At 40.2% G+C, this 16,438-nt stretch overlaps 1 protein-coding gene across 1 annotated transcript in view; it reads left to right on the forward strand.

Annotated features, from left to right (window-relative positions):
- Nucleotides 1-16,438, forward strand: part of Efcab3 (EF-hand calcium binding domain 3) — a 419,664-nt gene that overhangs the window by 60,986 nt on the left and 342,240 nt on the right. The window contains exons 16-21 of the mRNA XM_076543522.1: nucleotides 4,365-4,508; nucleotides 7,136-7,204; nucleotides 10,342-10,485; nucleotides 11,090-11,158; nucleotides 13,498-13,590; nucleotides 15,900-15,950. Of these exons, the coding sequence (XP_076399637.1) occupies nucleotides 4,365-4,508; nucleotides 7,136-7,204; nucleotides 10,342-10,485; nucleotides 11,090-11,158; nucleotides 13,498-13,590; nucleotides 15,900-15,950 (570 nt within the window). The remainder of the gene's footprint in view (nucleotides 1-4,364; nucleotides 4,509-7,135; nucleotides 7,205-10,341; nucleotides 10,486-11,089; nucleotides 11,159-13,497; nucleotides 13,591-15,899; nucleotides 15,951-16,438) is intronic.

Raw genomic sequence — 16,438 nt, forward strand, 5'->3', positions numbered from 1 at the left:
TGCACAGCTATTAGGGTAAATAAGGCATTTTACCAATGGAGCCCAAAAACGCGAAGCACCTAGTTCCGTGTCCTTTCAATTTTTCATTGGAACTGACACTTAAACTCTTAGACGACTTTCCCTCGTTTTTTTAAAGGCTGTATTTTAAGTTTACCATGGACGTATTTTCGAGCTGACAAAAGTGTTTCAGGGCAATGTCGCCATCTTTAGCGGAAAAACTACCTTTCCCAGAATGCATTTCCCTTATATCAGTCCCTTATTGCAAGCTAGGTATTGGACTTCATTTCTCATAGTTCTTTTCGGGTCTGAGAGTCAACTGGTTCTCTTTTACCAGACTTGCTTACAAATTCTTGCCTGGGAGGTTTGAACAAAGTCTCTTGCCTTTGCAACCGGAGATTTAAACAAGCATTTTACATTTTCAGCTATGGCACATTGGGAGATTCCTATTCTCTCCTCAGCTGGCTTTAACAGGTGTGTCTCCTTCATCAGACACTGGCCCCAAATCAGAACCACACCTGCCTCAGCGCGCATTGAGGCTGGCATTTCTGATAGCACCTTTCCTCGGGGCTTGAGTTTGTCTTAGCCAGTGAAAAACAAGATCATGTACAACAGTTTTTCCATAGCTCTTTCAAGAGATTTTCTCCCACTCATCTATCTCATTTTGTTTGTTCCTCCTCCCCCCCCCCCCCCCCCAGATGCAGAGCTTCAGCTATCTGTCTGCAGCTCTGTACTTCTACTAGCTGCTTTTGGAGGTAGGGGCTTTTTTTTTTCTCCCCCTGAATCTGCCTCAAATTCTAGCAGCTTTTTCAGGTCATGCATTTTCTGTGGAGGATTATGTCCCTTCTCTGTTTTTTCAGAGTCTTTCTCCCTGACAGTATCCAGTTTGGTCTCAGTTTATTCCCTCTACCCCAGAAAGTTTCCGACACTACAGTGGCAGCTTTTTTGCTTCTGAAGGTAGGGGCTTTAGTCCGTTTCTGTTTTTCGGGGTCTGAGGTTTGTGTTCATAAATCAAGCTTAGCAAGGGAGGTTTTCGCCATTTCTAAACTCCCATTAGGACAGGTGTTTTGCCTCATCAGGCCTTCACCTGGCCCAGTCACCCAGTGGGTTGTGTTTGTCTGGGTGCTCAAGGACAGAGCTTATGCCAAAGGCAATCACCCCTTAGGGCTACACTCCATCTCACTGGGAGTCAGTTGAAACAAAGCTTTTCTCAAAGAGGTGCTTTCTCTGACAGAAAAGAAAGCTTTACTCCTGGATAGCTCTGTTTTGCCCTGGCTGGGCTCTTTCCCCAGACAGCGTTCTGACTCAGCAGCACAACTGCTTCAGACACAGTTCAGCTTTACTGTTTTCCCAGAAAGGTCCTTTTTCTAATAGGAAAGCTTTTTCTCAGATTTCTTTTTGTAGTTGTGGACCTATCAACCCGGGACTTGTAGGAAAGTGGACAACTGTGCCATTCCCACCTGCTTTAGCTTTGGTTGTTCATTAGCAATCTTCCCCTGGGTCCTGCACCTTCCTGCCTCAGCTCTGTGCTCCAGGAAGTTTACAACTGCAGGAACCCTAGTATCCCCGAAATGCACTCCAACTCAGAGACACTGGCCAGTTGCTTCTTAGTTTTTGGTTAGAAACGAGGATACAATGCTAACAGTTTGCATTGCTTCAGGGGATCTTTACATTAGGACGATTAGGAGCACCTTTTCATAGCTCACTCAGAAACAAAACCCTTGATGCATCAGCTTGGCTGTAACTGAAAAGCTTGGCTTTTTTGCTTTTCTCTGGTAGTTTCCTGCCCTTTTGGGCTCTCTATCTCTTTACCCACACTCTCCCGAATGTTTCCCTCAGGGGACTTTGACCCACTGCCTTTTACTAGCTTGAGACAGAGCTTAGAAGAGAGGTTTTTAGGAACTCCATCCCTGCCTCCTGTATTGCAGGAAGGATTTTTAAAGCTTGAAAGACAGAACTCAGAGAGGTTTTGCTGTCTTAAGAGGTTTGTTGTTTTCCCTTAGAGCTAATCACAGGTGGTCCCCATACTAATATCTTCAGGTGATTCTAAGTTGTCCTTCTGAGAGAGAAAGTTGAAGGCTTTAGTTTTTAAGTTTTTTTTAAGAGAGCTTTTGAGAAAGATTAAAGCTTTTGAGAGAGATTTTTTCCCTCCAAATTTTCCAAGAAAAGCTTTTTAGTTTAAGAGAAAAATTTTTTCCCCCAAGAGAGAAAGACCAAGTTTCCCTAAAACTTCTGAACTTTAAACTTTTTGGCTTTTTACAGCCCCATTTTTGCCTCGGAGAAAACACTTTCTCCTGCCTCTTGGACTTAGCATTTCAGCTGTCCCCTGGTCAAAAGCTTCCATAAGAAACTTTTTCTTCCCCATAAGCTCAAAGAAGAGCTTTTTTTACTACCCGTAAAGCCCAAAGAAAGATTTTTTTCCCCCAGTTTGCTTTCATAGCCCCCAAAGTTAGAAAATTGAAGTTTTTCTGTCTAGTTGCCTTTTTTCTACACCATCTTACCTTTCTAAGTTTTTCCTACACTGTATTACTACCCTATACCTTATACTTATTTTTCACAGATAGAAATTGAGAAAGGGATAGAAGATAGAAAACTTTGACAGAAGAGAATTTTGCGCTGCAGCATCAGACATCCTTCCAGTCTACTTTCCTTTCCTCTTGAGGATAAAACCCCTGCCCCTCAATAATATATATATATAAAATATATATATTTTCCATAACACTGGCATGCCTTTCCACTGGCCACACTTTCGCCAAAAACTCTGTAATAAAACTATTATTTTTCTTTATCTTTAGTCCCTATTATTTTGTCTTTAGTCCCTGTTCATTTGTCTTAGTCCCCCCTTTTTTTGTCTTTAGTCCCCCTTTTTTTCTTTAGTCCCTTTTTCTTCTTTTTTCTTTAGTCCCTGTTCATGGCCCCATTCTGTGGGGCGTTTACCCACCAACCCCACAGGTACCCAAGACAGTGTTGGCTTCTAGTCCTCTCTACCCACTGCCAGTTTATCAGCATTTGCATCTTGGTCTTGTTTAATGGCTGCTACTTTGGTGGTTGATTTTTAAGTATCAGCATGCCCACAGACTCCATTCTGGGCCCCATTCTTGCAGGTGTTTTCAGAGTGACCTTACTGCTTTGAATTGCCCCTCTCTCCTCTGACTCCCAGATCATCTCCAGCTCTTCCCCAGCAGATTGCTTTTCCTGTGGCAAACGGTGCACACATTACTATTTACTCAGCTTCTCAGGACTCGGTGGTCCCAGTCTCTTCAGCCTTCCATTTAATTCATTGAACACATCTTCATTCTCGAAGTACATCCTGATTTGTCGCCGTCTCAGATCTCCATTATATCATCCTGTCACAGCCACCAGCATCTTTGTTGCTGAACCTCTACAGAATTCTCCTGCCTGATTTTCCAGAGAGTCCATTCTTTACATTTGCAGCAAGGAAGTCTTTCTGTAAGATAATTTCACTCTCTTGCTTAAAATTATACTAAAAACAAAACTTTCATTATAGGAAGAAGGAGAGAGCGAAGAACTTTGAGAAGGACAGGAAGCAAAAACTATTTGATTCGTTGTTTTTAAAAATTGGGAACATGAGCCGGTGGTGGTGGTACACACTTTTAACACCAGCACTCAGGAGACAGAGGCAGGAGGATCTCTGTGAGTTTGAGGCCAGCCTGGTCTACAGACTGAGTTCCAGGACAGCCAGGGCTACACAAAGAAGTTCTGTCTTGAAAAACAAACAAAACAAAAAAATGGGAACATGGGGCTGGAAAGGTGCCTCAGCTGTCAAAAATGCTTGCTGCTCTTGCAGAGGACCCAAGTTGGGTTCCTAGTACCCACACTGAGCAGCTCACCACCACCCTTAACTCCAACTTCTGGGGATCTGACACCCTCTTTTGTCATGTGTGGGCACCTTCATGCAAACTTGTACCCCTACACATAAACACACAATGAAAAATAAAATCTTAATGTTTTTTGAAATGTTTGGGAACTCAGACTTTTATAAATTTAAAATTCAAGGAAAATTATTATTTTTTGTGGTATTGAGCATGGTACTGAGACCCTTGAGTGTGCTGAGAAGATGCTCCACTGGTCCACATTCCCAGTTAGGAAATTATTTTTTGTGATTACCCAGGGGTAAGGGCATATGTTCTTCAAACAGTTCAGAAACTTCTAAGACATATTATATATAGCAGGGTAAATATTTTTTATTGTGATTTGATCCTTGAAAATTGGCTCTTTATTTTTGCTCTATTTGATGTTTATCTTAAACCCCAAATCCTTAATTGTTAACTATTCCAAATAATAGTTGTTGTGTTGATATCTTGGATAAATATATTATTAAGCTTGTGTTTTTGTCCATGGTTTAGTGTTGCCAGATGCTGTTGACATCCTCCACAATCTCAGCAAGGACAAGATGGATGTTTCTCACTTGTGGGACACATTATCTAGCTCAAATAGTCATTTAAAAAAAGATGAATTCTTAGAGGCATTGAAATCAGCCACAGTTGATGGTGGGTATCCAAAGGTAAAACTTCAGTGTCTGTTTTTAGTGCTAACCAGTCTAACACACATGAAGCAGGCTCTGCCTGTGAGGCCAGCTTGTGTTTCTCTCATGCTTGGAGTATGTTTCACACATCTGTGAGCTACCTGTGTATTTTCTTGGGGGAAGTATTTATTCAAGACTTTTGCCCATTTTAAAAATAGGGCTATATGTTTTCTTGCTATTATTTTTATTTGAGTTCATTATATATGTTAGATAGTAAACCTCTTATCCAATGTATGATTTGAAAATATTTTCTCTCAATTCATGGGTGAGTGGTTGCTAGCTTACTGCCTATGGTGTGTGTGTGTGTGTGTGTGTGTGTGTGTGTCTGTCTGTCTGTCTGTCTGTCTGTCTCTTGCTCACTCTGGTGATTGTTGTTCTTGTCAATATTATTCTTTTTATTTTGATGCAGTCCTGTTTGTCTATTTTTTGTTGGGTCAGCTGTGCTTTTTAGGTTATATCCCAGAATTCTCTGCCTAGGCCAGATAACACGGAGCATCTTCTCAGTTTTTTCCCTTAGCAGTTTTGTAGATTCATGAGGGGGTCTCTGCAACTTTTATGGTCAGCAGAGTGACAATCTGTGGGAGAAAAGAAGGCAGTTCAGCTCAACATGACTCAGTAGCCAGTGTTGGTTCAAACTTCTGGAGTCTGACTCTAAGTGGTTTATTTTAGGTATATTTAAGCACAGCACAATTTGGTGAAGGCCGTTCTGGTGATATAACTGAATACTTCATGCACAACAAAGCATACATAAATGTCCTTAAGGTACAAAGTAATCTAAATAAAGATCAGATGTGACTCCATCAAAACTCTTTGTAAAGTCATAAAGATAGGCTCTATAGATTGACTGAAGAAAAACAAATTTATGGTAAGATCTGGGAGAGGGTCCAGTGCTAGAAGAGTATCTACACAGATAATGCAAAGGTAACTGACTAGAAAACACGTCTACTCCAGCCTTTTGGTTGGATAACAGGTTTTGCGTTCCTCCCTTGAAGGAGCAACCCTGTGTTCCAAGTTCCTCTAGTGCTTATCTGTGAGCACAAAGATCTCCAGGCCTCCCACAGATTCAGATCTCAGTGAGGTGGAGTGTCTAACAGCTGAAATAATAATCCACAGACGTAGGAACTATAAAGAAAATTCATGTAATTTGGCTGTTGTAGCTAGAGTTTTCCTGCCTTGCCCACAGTCAGGACAAATCTTTGTCACCCGCCAGTCCCACAGCCGCTCAGACCCAACCAAGTAAACACAGAGACTTATATTGCTTACAAACTGTATGGCCGTGGCAGGCTTCTTGCTAACTGTTCTTATATCTTAAATTAATCCATTTCCATAAATCTATACCTTGCCACATGGCTCGTGGCTCACTGGCATCTTCACATTCTGCTTGTCCTGGCGGCGGCTGGCAGTGACTCCTTCTGCCTTCCCGTTCTTTCTTTTCTCCTCTCTGTTAGTCCCGCCTATACTTCCTGCCTAGCCACTGGACAATCAGTATTTTATTTATTGACCAATCAGAGCTACACATTTGCCATACAGAACATCCCACAGCAGGCTGTTCTATATAAAACATCAGTATCTATTTTTTACTTCAATACCTTCGTGTTATATAGTGTGTTCCTAGTGAGAACAGACTGGGAGATTGGGAAATTTGAGATATATTCGAGGCAGGGTATGTCATGGCTCACGCATGTCATCCCAGCATATTTAGATGGTTGAAGTAGGAAGACTGAGAAGGCCAGCCTGGGCTGCAGAGTGAATTCAAGCCAACAGGTATTACTGAGCCAGAACCTGTCTAAAAAAAAAAAAAAGATAAAGTATCTGTTCACATTTTATGGTAACATTTTATTATTACCTTAGTCAGGATAGCTGACAGATTTTGAGGCAAAGCCTTTGTAGTTAGGTATATTCTGGATATTTCTATAAGAAACAGGAAAATGTACTGCAGTGTAGGAATGTGATTTTATTATATAGTTCCTAGGAATTCAAGTCCTAATTTAAAACATATGGTGGATAAAAGGCAAGATAGCATATTTGTAGCTATATTTGAAACCTGTAGAGTAGGACTTTGACTGCTTGGAGATGTGCCTTGTTGGCCTCTATGTTTTGTTCTAGTTTGTGATCCTCAAGTACAATAATTCTAAGTCTCCAGCCATCTTCCTGGTGGTGGTTAGGAGACAAAGTTGCTTCTGTCTCCCAGGTTTGTCCCTTGACAGGAGTCTGGTACTTGCATGCTCTTGCCTAAATAAAAGGGTGTCAGCCTTGTCAGACTTTATGGTCAAAGAGCCCCGCAGGTGGTCTGTCACAGAGTTCGCCTCTTCAGGCAAAGTCTAAACTAAGACTGAGACATTACCTCCTGTTTTTATTTAGGACCTATCTACATTTTATACAACTATAGATTGTATGGTTCCTCTTAAGTGATGGAAACTGAGAACTCAGTTTAAATTTTAGAGTCTTTTTGCTCTTTCCATAAATCAACCTGTTACTAAAAAATATGATTCTTAAGTGTATATCAAATGATTTACATTTTTATAGATTGCTTCATTGGCTGTGACTTTTGTTTACTGAGGGTAATCTAATAAAATATTTTTCTCACCAAAGGTGACAAAGTACAACTCGAAGAATTTTCAAAAGCAGTAAAAGATATGCAGGACACCCGTAGGTTAAAAGGTAAATATGGGTTTGGGGTGGTTGGGGAAGATGGCTCTGCAGATAAAGTGTTGCCATGTACACTTGAGAATCTGAGTTTGGATCTTAGAACACAGAGAAATGCCAGGTAGATATAGCATCTGCCTATAATTCTAACTCTTAGAAGGCAGAGACCTAGGACATGCAGAATAAAAGGGCTAGCTAGACTAGCCATATTGATGAACTCTGATTTCAGTGGAGAGTTTCCACCTCAATGAATACAGTAAACAATCACTCAGCCTCGACATGAATGTGCATATGTACACCAGTATCTCCATACATGTATACCACCCCCACATGTGAGCATACCACACATATGCAAAGAGGAGGAAAGGGAAATTAAGGAGAAGGAGGAGGAAGAGGAGGAGAAGGAGGAAGAGGAGGAGGAGGAGGAGGAGGAGGAGGAGGAGGAGGAGGAGGAGGAGGAGAAGGAAAGATATTGGAGCTAGCATTGTAGCTTCGTAGAAACCCTGCCTAATGTGCACTGAGATCCTGGGTTCAGTCCCCCAGTGATAGTTAAGAAAAAAAATTGAAAGTAAGTGAATTATTTGTGACTCTTCAAACTGATTTTTTTGATAATTTGCTTTGATTTCTAGTTAACATATTTGCATTGTTCTGATGGAAGGCAGGCAAAGCTTAGTTTGATTAGAAACTGGCAGCTTCTTTCAGGGGAAAAATACTTTATTAAAAAGCAGTCTATTGAAAGATCTTTTAAATTCCATCTTTACTTCTTGAACTCTATGGGAAATATGCTACTTTTTAAAGATTTTTTTAAAGATTTATTTTTTTATTTTGTGTGTTGCCTACAGATATGCTTGTCCAAAGAGAGTGTTGGATCCCTTGGAACTGGAGTTATGGATGGTTGTGAGCTACTATGTGGGTGCTGGGAACCGAACTCTGGTTCTCTGTAAGAGCAGTCAGTGTTCTTAACTGCTGAGCCATCTCTCTAGCCCCTCTCTTAGTGGTTTTTAAAGTTTTCTAGGTATAAAATCTTCCTATGGCATTTTAGGCCTCAGGCTTAGAACTATTCTATGGATTGCTTTATTTTTATAGAATCTCTTGTAAATCCTCTGTTTCCTTTATTAGACATTCCTCATCACCTTTCTGTAGTTCAATAGTTTTTTTTCTATGCTATCTGACTTCTAATTTTACTTCTTTATTTTCAGAATTAAGAAGCTAAGAGCATCATGTTTATAGAGCTATCAGGATCAAATGTTGTTATCCATGTGCAGTATATAGCATGGTATTAGGAGCATGTTGTGTATTGAATAAAGAGTTACAACTTTATATCTAACTTTGAAACTGGAGGGCAGTGCTCAGAAAGACTGTTGTTCAGGATTGGTGACATTTTATAAGGTGGGGAGCAAAGTAAATTAAGTCATGAAGTGCTGACATTAGTTGGGTAACTGAATCTGAGAGATGAAGAAGCTGGCATTGCCACCTAGTGCCAAGTAGGGCAGGGAACTTTTGGAAGAGTTTAAAGGGCAAGAAAAAGTTAATATAGCAGAACTGAGACTGCTATCTTTTGAGAAGCCTATTTGGAAGTTTTGTGGCATATGGGAACTTGGCTTCCAGAATGTTCCCTCCATTACCAACTTACTACACCTATACTACTTATGGGAAAGCATGGAAGCATCAGAGAATAGTTTTGTAAGTTTCTATGCTTTCCTTCAGTATGTACACATAAAAGTTTATGATGATGATGATGATGTGTGTGTGTGTTTATGATGATGATGATGATGATGTGTGTGTATGATGTATGCATATGGGCACATACACACTACAATATGTGTGTGGAGGTGAGGGGACAACTTTCAGGTGATTCTCTCCTTCCACTGGGAGTTCTGGGGATTTAACTCTGGTTTTCTTTTCAAGAAATTTTTTATTCATTTTTACATACCAACCACAGATCCCTCTCTCATCCCTCCTCCTGCTCCCCCCAGCTTTCCCCCCGCCTACTCCCCATCCCCTCTTCTGAAAAGGTAAGGCCTCCCATGGGGAGTCAGCAAAGCCTGGTACATTCAGTTGAGTCAGGTCCAAGTCCCTCCCCCTGCATCAAGGCTGTGCAAGGTGTCCCATCATAGGTAATAGGCTCCAGAAAGCTAGTTCCTGCACCAGGGATGGATCCTATTCCCACTGCCAGGGGCCCCTTAAACAGACCAAACTACACAACTGTCTCACTTATGCAGAGGGCCTAGTCCAGTTCCATGAAGGCTCCACAGCTATTGATCTAAAGTTCATGAGTTCCCACTAGCTTGGTTCGTTTGTCTCTGTAGGTTTCCCCATCATGATCTTGATACCCCTTACTCATAGAATCCCTCTTCCCTCTCTTCATCTGCACTTCTGGAGCTCGACCTGGTGCTTGGCTGTGGATCTCTGCTTCCATCAGTTACTGGATGAAGGCTCTATGATGATAGTGAATTCACCAATCTGATTACCAGATGATTACTAATCAGTTACTGGCTGATTAGGCCAGCTCAGGCACCCTCTCTACTATTGCCAGTAGTCTAAGCTGTGGTCATCCTTGGGGATTCCCAAAGAAAGGAAATACACACACATTACCATAAAAAAAACCAGGAATTAACAATCACTGGTCATTAATATCCCTCAATATCAATGAACTCATTTCGCCTATAAAAAGACACAGGCTAACAGAATGGATATGAAAACAGGATATGAAACAGGATCCATCCTTCTGCTGCATACAACTTCATGTCAGTTGACAACTGCATGTCAACTTCAAAGACAGACACTATCTCAGAGTGAAAGGTTGGGGAAAGACTTTCCAATTAAATGGACTTAAGAAGTAAGCTGGAGTAGCTATCCTAATATCTAACAAAATAGACTTCAAACTAAAATCAATCAAAAGAAATCAGGTGGGACATTACATATTTATCACAGGAAAAATCCATCAAGATGAATCTCAATTCTAAAATGTAACTCTGGTTTTCTTCAGGCTTATGTAGTAAGTGCCATTACCCACTGAACTGCCTTGAAATCCTAAACTCAGGATTTAATAATTAACCATGGACTGCACAGACAAAAGTCTTTATTATTCTATTTTGAAAAATCAGAGCTCAGTTCAATTATCAAATGTCTTTTTAAATATATATTTCTAGAGTTGCAGGAGATAGCCTCAGCTCTTAATTCGCTTAAAGGCGAGACGATAGCTCGGGAGAACTTGGAAGATTTTCTAAAAAATCTTGGGGTTACATTATTTAACGAAGAAGTGGAGAAAATCCTTCAATCAGACATTGTTGCTGGTGAGCATTTACACTGTTCTCAGTGTTTATAAAATTCTTTGGTTTGGTTTGTTGTTTTGTCTTTTTTTTTGTTTTTTTAGGAAGACCTGCAAAAATGGTGTGCATGTCTAGAGATGTTTGGTTCTGTTTCTGAAAATATTATCTTTGAAAAGGAGCTTTTCCTTTAAAAATCTGCTCTTCTGAAGTTATAAGAATAAACAAACCTTTTAAATAAATAAGCTTTTAAAATAAACAAGCCTAAGTTTTGTGGGGAGCACCCTTGTTGAAATCCTTCTGCTTGCAGATCTTGTTCCTTTCAGTGAAGAATGGCTTGGGAATTTAAACTGAGTAGAGATACTACTTTGCCATTTTGGGCCAAGTGAAATTACAGGCCCTTCTTGGCATTTGAATTCCATTTCAGGCCAAGTTGGAACTGGTATGTCTGCAGCCTTGTAGGGTTGTGGTAAGAAATAACAGTTGGCAATGAATTCAAAAGTACCTTGTAAATAAATTTTTAAAAAAATGTAAACATTTAAAAATGTTTATTTTGATATTAGTCTTTGAAAATTACTTTGCCCAGGAATTATTTCTCACTTCTCTTTTTTTTCCTTTTTCATTCTAAAAGACAACATGATGAATGTTAAAGACTTTATGAAAGCTTTGAAAGACACCCTGAAATTTTCTAACTATACTGGTAAGAGCTTTATGATAAAACTGTTACAAGGCAACAACTGGGAATCATTTAGAGGTCATTTAGTCAAGCATCATATTTAATGCTTGCTCTCCACAATACCCATTGCTATTTGTCCCCTTTAAACTCATGTGTGTGAAGAGTGGAAACTCACCTGATGGTGGTGTTTAGAGGTGGGGCCTTGAGAGCTGATTGAGATTTAATAAGCTCAGCAAGGTGGAGTCCTCATGGTTGACTCCTGGTGGCTCACGCAGTGATCTCATGGTTGACTCCTGGTGGCTCACACAGTGACCTCATGGTTGACTCCTGGTGGCTCACACAGTGACCTCATGGTTGACTCTCGGTGGCTCGCTCAGTGAGCACTTTATTCACTGAGCATCTCCTCATTCCCTGTTGTTTTCTAAATATTTCCAGTTGTGCATTGGTTTTCCCCTTGATCTAAAAGCAGCTTACGAGGTCATTTTAAATCCCACAGTGCTGTGGCTTCACTGCAACCCCCATGCTTGTTACTTCTAGTTTTAGTTTATTTGAATTAGAGAATGAGATCTCTAGTAGGGGACCTCACACTTCATTAATCCATTAAAAGCTAAGTTTCAGAAAGTTTTATATGTTGATTTAAAATCAAAATCAAGTTACTTGTAGGGAAAGGCTGATGGCCCATAAAAATAATCTATTAAACATGGTTACTTTTACATAAAATTTAAACAATTTATTACCTATTTCTCTCAATGAATTATTAGAGAACCTTTTTTTTTATTTAAAAGTTTTTTTTTCATTTTACATACCAACCACAGTACCCCGTCCCTTCCCTCCTCCTGCTTCTTCCCCACCTCCCCACCTTTTCCCCATCCATTCCCCAGAGAGGGTAAGGCTGCCAATGGGGAGTCAACAAAGTCTGGCATATCAAGTTGAGGCAGGATCAAGCCCCTCCCTGCTGCATCAAAGCTGAGCAAGGTGTCCCACCCTAGGGAATGGGCTCCAAAAAGCCAGTTCATGCACCAGGGATAAATCCTGGTCCCACTGTCAGGGACCCCACAAACTGCCCAAGCTACACAACTGCCACCCACATTCAGAGGGCCTAGTTTGGTCCCATGCAGGTTCCCCAGCTGTTGGTCTGGAGTCCGTGAGTTCCTACTAGCTCTGGTCAGCTGTCTCTATGGATTTCTCCATCATGATATTGACACCCCTGCCCGCTGCCACCGCCCCCCCCACTCATATAATCCCTCCTCCCTCTCTTCGACTGCTCCCCAGGAGCTCCACCCAGTGCTTAGCTGTGGATCTCTGCATCTGCTTCTATCAGTTACTGGATGTGGGTTCTATGATGACAATTAGGGTAGTCATCAGTCTGATTAGAGGGGAAGGCCAGTTCAGCCACCCTCTCCACTATTGCTTGGAGTCTTAGCTGGGTTCATCCTTGTGATTCCTGGGAATTTCCATAGCACCAGGTTTCTCCCTAACTCCATAATGGTTCCCCCTATCAAGATATCTCTTTCATTGCTCTCCCTCTCTGTCCTTCCCCCAACTCAACCATCCCATTCTCTTGTGCTCTCATCCCCGCCCCCCAGCACTCCCAGTTTAACCAGGAGATCTTATCTCTTTTACAGAAGCCTTTCTAGAGGTAGATTTTAGATGTAGGCTCTCTCTCTCTCTCTCTCTCTCTCTCTCTCTCTCTCTCTCTCTCTCTCTCTCTCTCTCTCTCTTAATGTCTGTCTGTCTCTCGACCCCCTCTCTCTGTCTCTCCCTTAATTACAGGATATTATTGGCTGTAGGCTTCCTAGTTCAAATGTCTACTAAACACAAGGAGATTTGGATTCTCTGCAATTTTGATAGGTGAAGTTAGCTGGAAGGAGCAAGGATGTAGGGAAGGAAAGTGGAAAGAGAAGAATTGGGTTCAGAGGATGCTTGAGGATGAAAAAGTAATATGCTTTTGTGTATATTTTGAAACACTCCATCCAAATCCTAGGCTTTACAAGATTGTTTTGAACATAACAAGGGTTGTTCTCTGAGCATGGCGAGAGGATTGCAGGTGTAAGCCCAGGCTGGGCTACATAGTGAGATTCTGATACAAAACACAAAGACGAGAGGTGGGTTTATCTGTAATAATCAAAAGATATACATAGAAGACAGTTAGTGTGAAGAAGACTATCATAGTGGAGATGGAGTGCTCTACTTATGTGGCCACATGTGGTTAGTGAGTGCCGTACTGGACAGTGCAGATCTAGAAGAGGTCATGGATTTCTTACTGTGCTCAAAAATTTAGATCCACAAACTGAATGATGTATTGAATGCATGGTATATGTATATTGTATGTATATTTATTTGCATATTTTCTGTACTTGTAGCATCAAAAGAGGCCATTAATAAGCTGGACTCCATGAAAGGAAGTTCTTGGTCTGATAAAGACAAATATTTGGGGGGACTGGAAAATGTCGAGGGTAAGTTGATTAAGCAGACAGCCAGCAGCTTGTAATTAACATTTGTTTTACATCTTTTAAATTAAGAGAAACTTACCCATGGGCTTTCAGTTTTTAATGGTTAACATTACTGTTTTTCTGACTTCCCCTAAGATTGTTTTTAATTATGCATGTGTATGTGCATGTCTCTCTGTATGGGTATGTATACACATGTGCAGGTACCAGAAGAGACCAGAGACATGGATCCCTCTGGATCTGAAGGTATAGGAAGTTGTGAGCTGCCCAATGAGAACAGAACTGAGTAGCTCTGCAAGAGCGCTTGAGCCATCTCTTCAGCCCCCTTTCTAAATGTTTATTCAAGGATTTCAAACTCTTTTACCAAATACCAATTAATTTTTAAATACTTAGTTCCTAAATAATGGCATGAACACATTGGAACAATATTTAGTATATATTAGATTTTGGACTATATTTTCACTGAGATTAAAAAATTTTAAAGATAGATTTGTTTTTATTTTGCATGTGTCAGTGTTTTGTGTGCATGTATGTGTTTGCACCATGTGCATGACAGGTGCCTGTGGAGACCACAAGGGGGCATCGATCTCCTGAAGTGCTGTTGCAGATGGTTGAGAGATACTCTGTGTTCTGGGAATTGAACATGGGTTCTTTGTAAGAGCTCTTAGCCACTGAGCCTTGTCCCCAGACCCTAAAGAAATTTGGTTATGAAATTAAATGCCTAGGTTATCCTATGGGCTGGATTACAAACTTGGTCTCAGATTAGTTCATCATGTTGTTGTGTGTCTTCAAGACAATATTTATTTCTACATAAATTTAATTCCAAATTAATACATATTTGGGTGTATTTTAGATGATCTTATTATTATAGTTTTCCCCTTCTCTTCTCCCTCCTTCCCTCCTGCCTTTTCCCCCTCTTTCTTGTAAAAGGCCATTAGGTAAAGTATTGTTGAATAATTTAATTGAAGCATGCTTATTTTTTATAGCCAATTGTGTTATCTGTTTATTTACAAAAAGTTTGCCTGATATCTATATGGTTCTTAACTATATTTTAAAAGACATTTACTGCATTTGAATGGCACTTTAGCAAATGTATATATATATATATATTTAAATGTATATATATAATTAAATGTATATATATATATATATATATATATATTTTAAATTCCCCCAAGGAATGGCCAGTGAAATTGCTCAGTGGGTAGAGATGTTTGTGTCTTACCCTCTATAATTTCCTGAGTGTATATTTGGAACTCCAGGACAGTCTTTATTGCTAGAACCAATGAGGAAGGACTACATCCAGAGAGTAGAGGCAAGCATCATGGGCTAAGCATGCTCATCCTGTAATCCCTGGGACAGCACTACTGCAACCAGTAGTAGTGGACCAAAACATTAATAGTTCTGAGGTCTAGAAATCTTAGAGTTATCTACAAAATTATTCAACTCTACCATTTTGGAAGTATTTTTAATAAGGTTAGTTCATCATATCCAGACAAAAAAAATAAGTATGATTTATCTGTGTTTTAACCTCCTTTTGTTTCAAGTAATACCCTGCTACTCATAAATTATTCTAAAGCATTCTTCAACTGCAGTCAGACCCATTTACACAAATAGAGTGGGGTTGAGAAGATGTCTCAGCAGTTAAGAGCACTGGCTGTTCTTCTTGGGGATCTGCATTCATTTCCTAGCACCCACATGGCAGCTCACAACCATCTGTAATGCCAGTTCCAGGAGATATGATGCCCTTTTCTGTCCTCCATAGGCAACAGCTACACCTGTAGTTACAGACATACATGCCAGCAGAATGTCCATACATATAAAATAATAAAAGTTAAAACAGTGACTTTTCTATTATCTGTCCCTCAAATGGATCTTGTTCTGATTTCCATCTCTGTAGAAAGGATGTGGGATAATGAGATAACTGCAGTTGGTACATAGGAAAAGCTCCAGGATTAGCAGCTTGGTAGATGAGAGGAAGAGAAAAAGAGAAGACTAGAAAGAGAGGAAGGGAAGGAGGGAGGACGAGAGATCAATTTCAGAGTAATAAGTAAATACTTTATTGGATAGGCACCAGGAAAGCAGGGACACCTGCTGGGAACTGCCATGTTTAAAGAGTTGGTGAAGGAAATCACAGAGGCAGCTAGGAAGAATGAGAGTGAAGAATGAGAATATGGTTGTCTGACAAGGGAATGAATGGTCATCACTGATTAGTACTATCAAGAGAAGAACATGATTTATCCCCTTGTTTCCTGCCCAAGTAGGTAAGGTCAGAATGCTGTTCTTCATTTTACTGTTTCACTCTGCATTTTCAGGTCTGAAAAAGGAAGTGTCGTCTCCACACCTGAAATTACCAACAGCAGGTGGTGAGTATGAGCGTTATATGTGATATATTGTACACACACATATCTATTTCATGTAGCAAGAGAATTGTTTTAGATGATTGTCAAATGCTGATGTATTTCTAATGTATCTTGCTCAAATCTAGAATCTGATTGTGAGAGAAAATGTGGTATTTATCTTTCTCTGAATCTTTGTTTCTTCTCTTTACATAATTTCCTGTTCCATTTTTTTTTCCTGAAAATGTCATGAGTCCATTTTTTCTTTACAGCTGAATACAGTTCCATAGTATATAATAACCACATTTTCTTTATCCACGGACATCTAGGCTGGTTCCAGTTCTTAGCTGTTATGAATAAGGTAGCAACAAACACAATGAGCTAATATCTCTGTGGTAGGATGTAGAGGTCTTTGGGCAGATGTGCAGGAGGGGTGTAGCTGGGCATACAGATGTTCTCTCTTCAGTTTTTTGAGAAATCTCCATACTGTTTTCATAGCATGCATGCCATAATTC

Source organism: Peromyscus maniculatus, chromosome 8, assembly GCF_049852395.1.
Source record: "Peromyscus maniculatus bairdii isolate BWxNUB_F1_BW_parent chromosome 8, HU_Pman_BW_mat_3.1, whole genome shotgun sequence".
Lineage (NCBI taxonomy): Eukaryota > Metazoa > Chordata > Mammalia > Rodentia > Cricetidae > Peromyscus > Peromyscus maniculatus.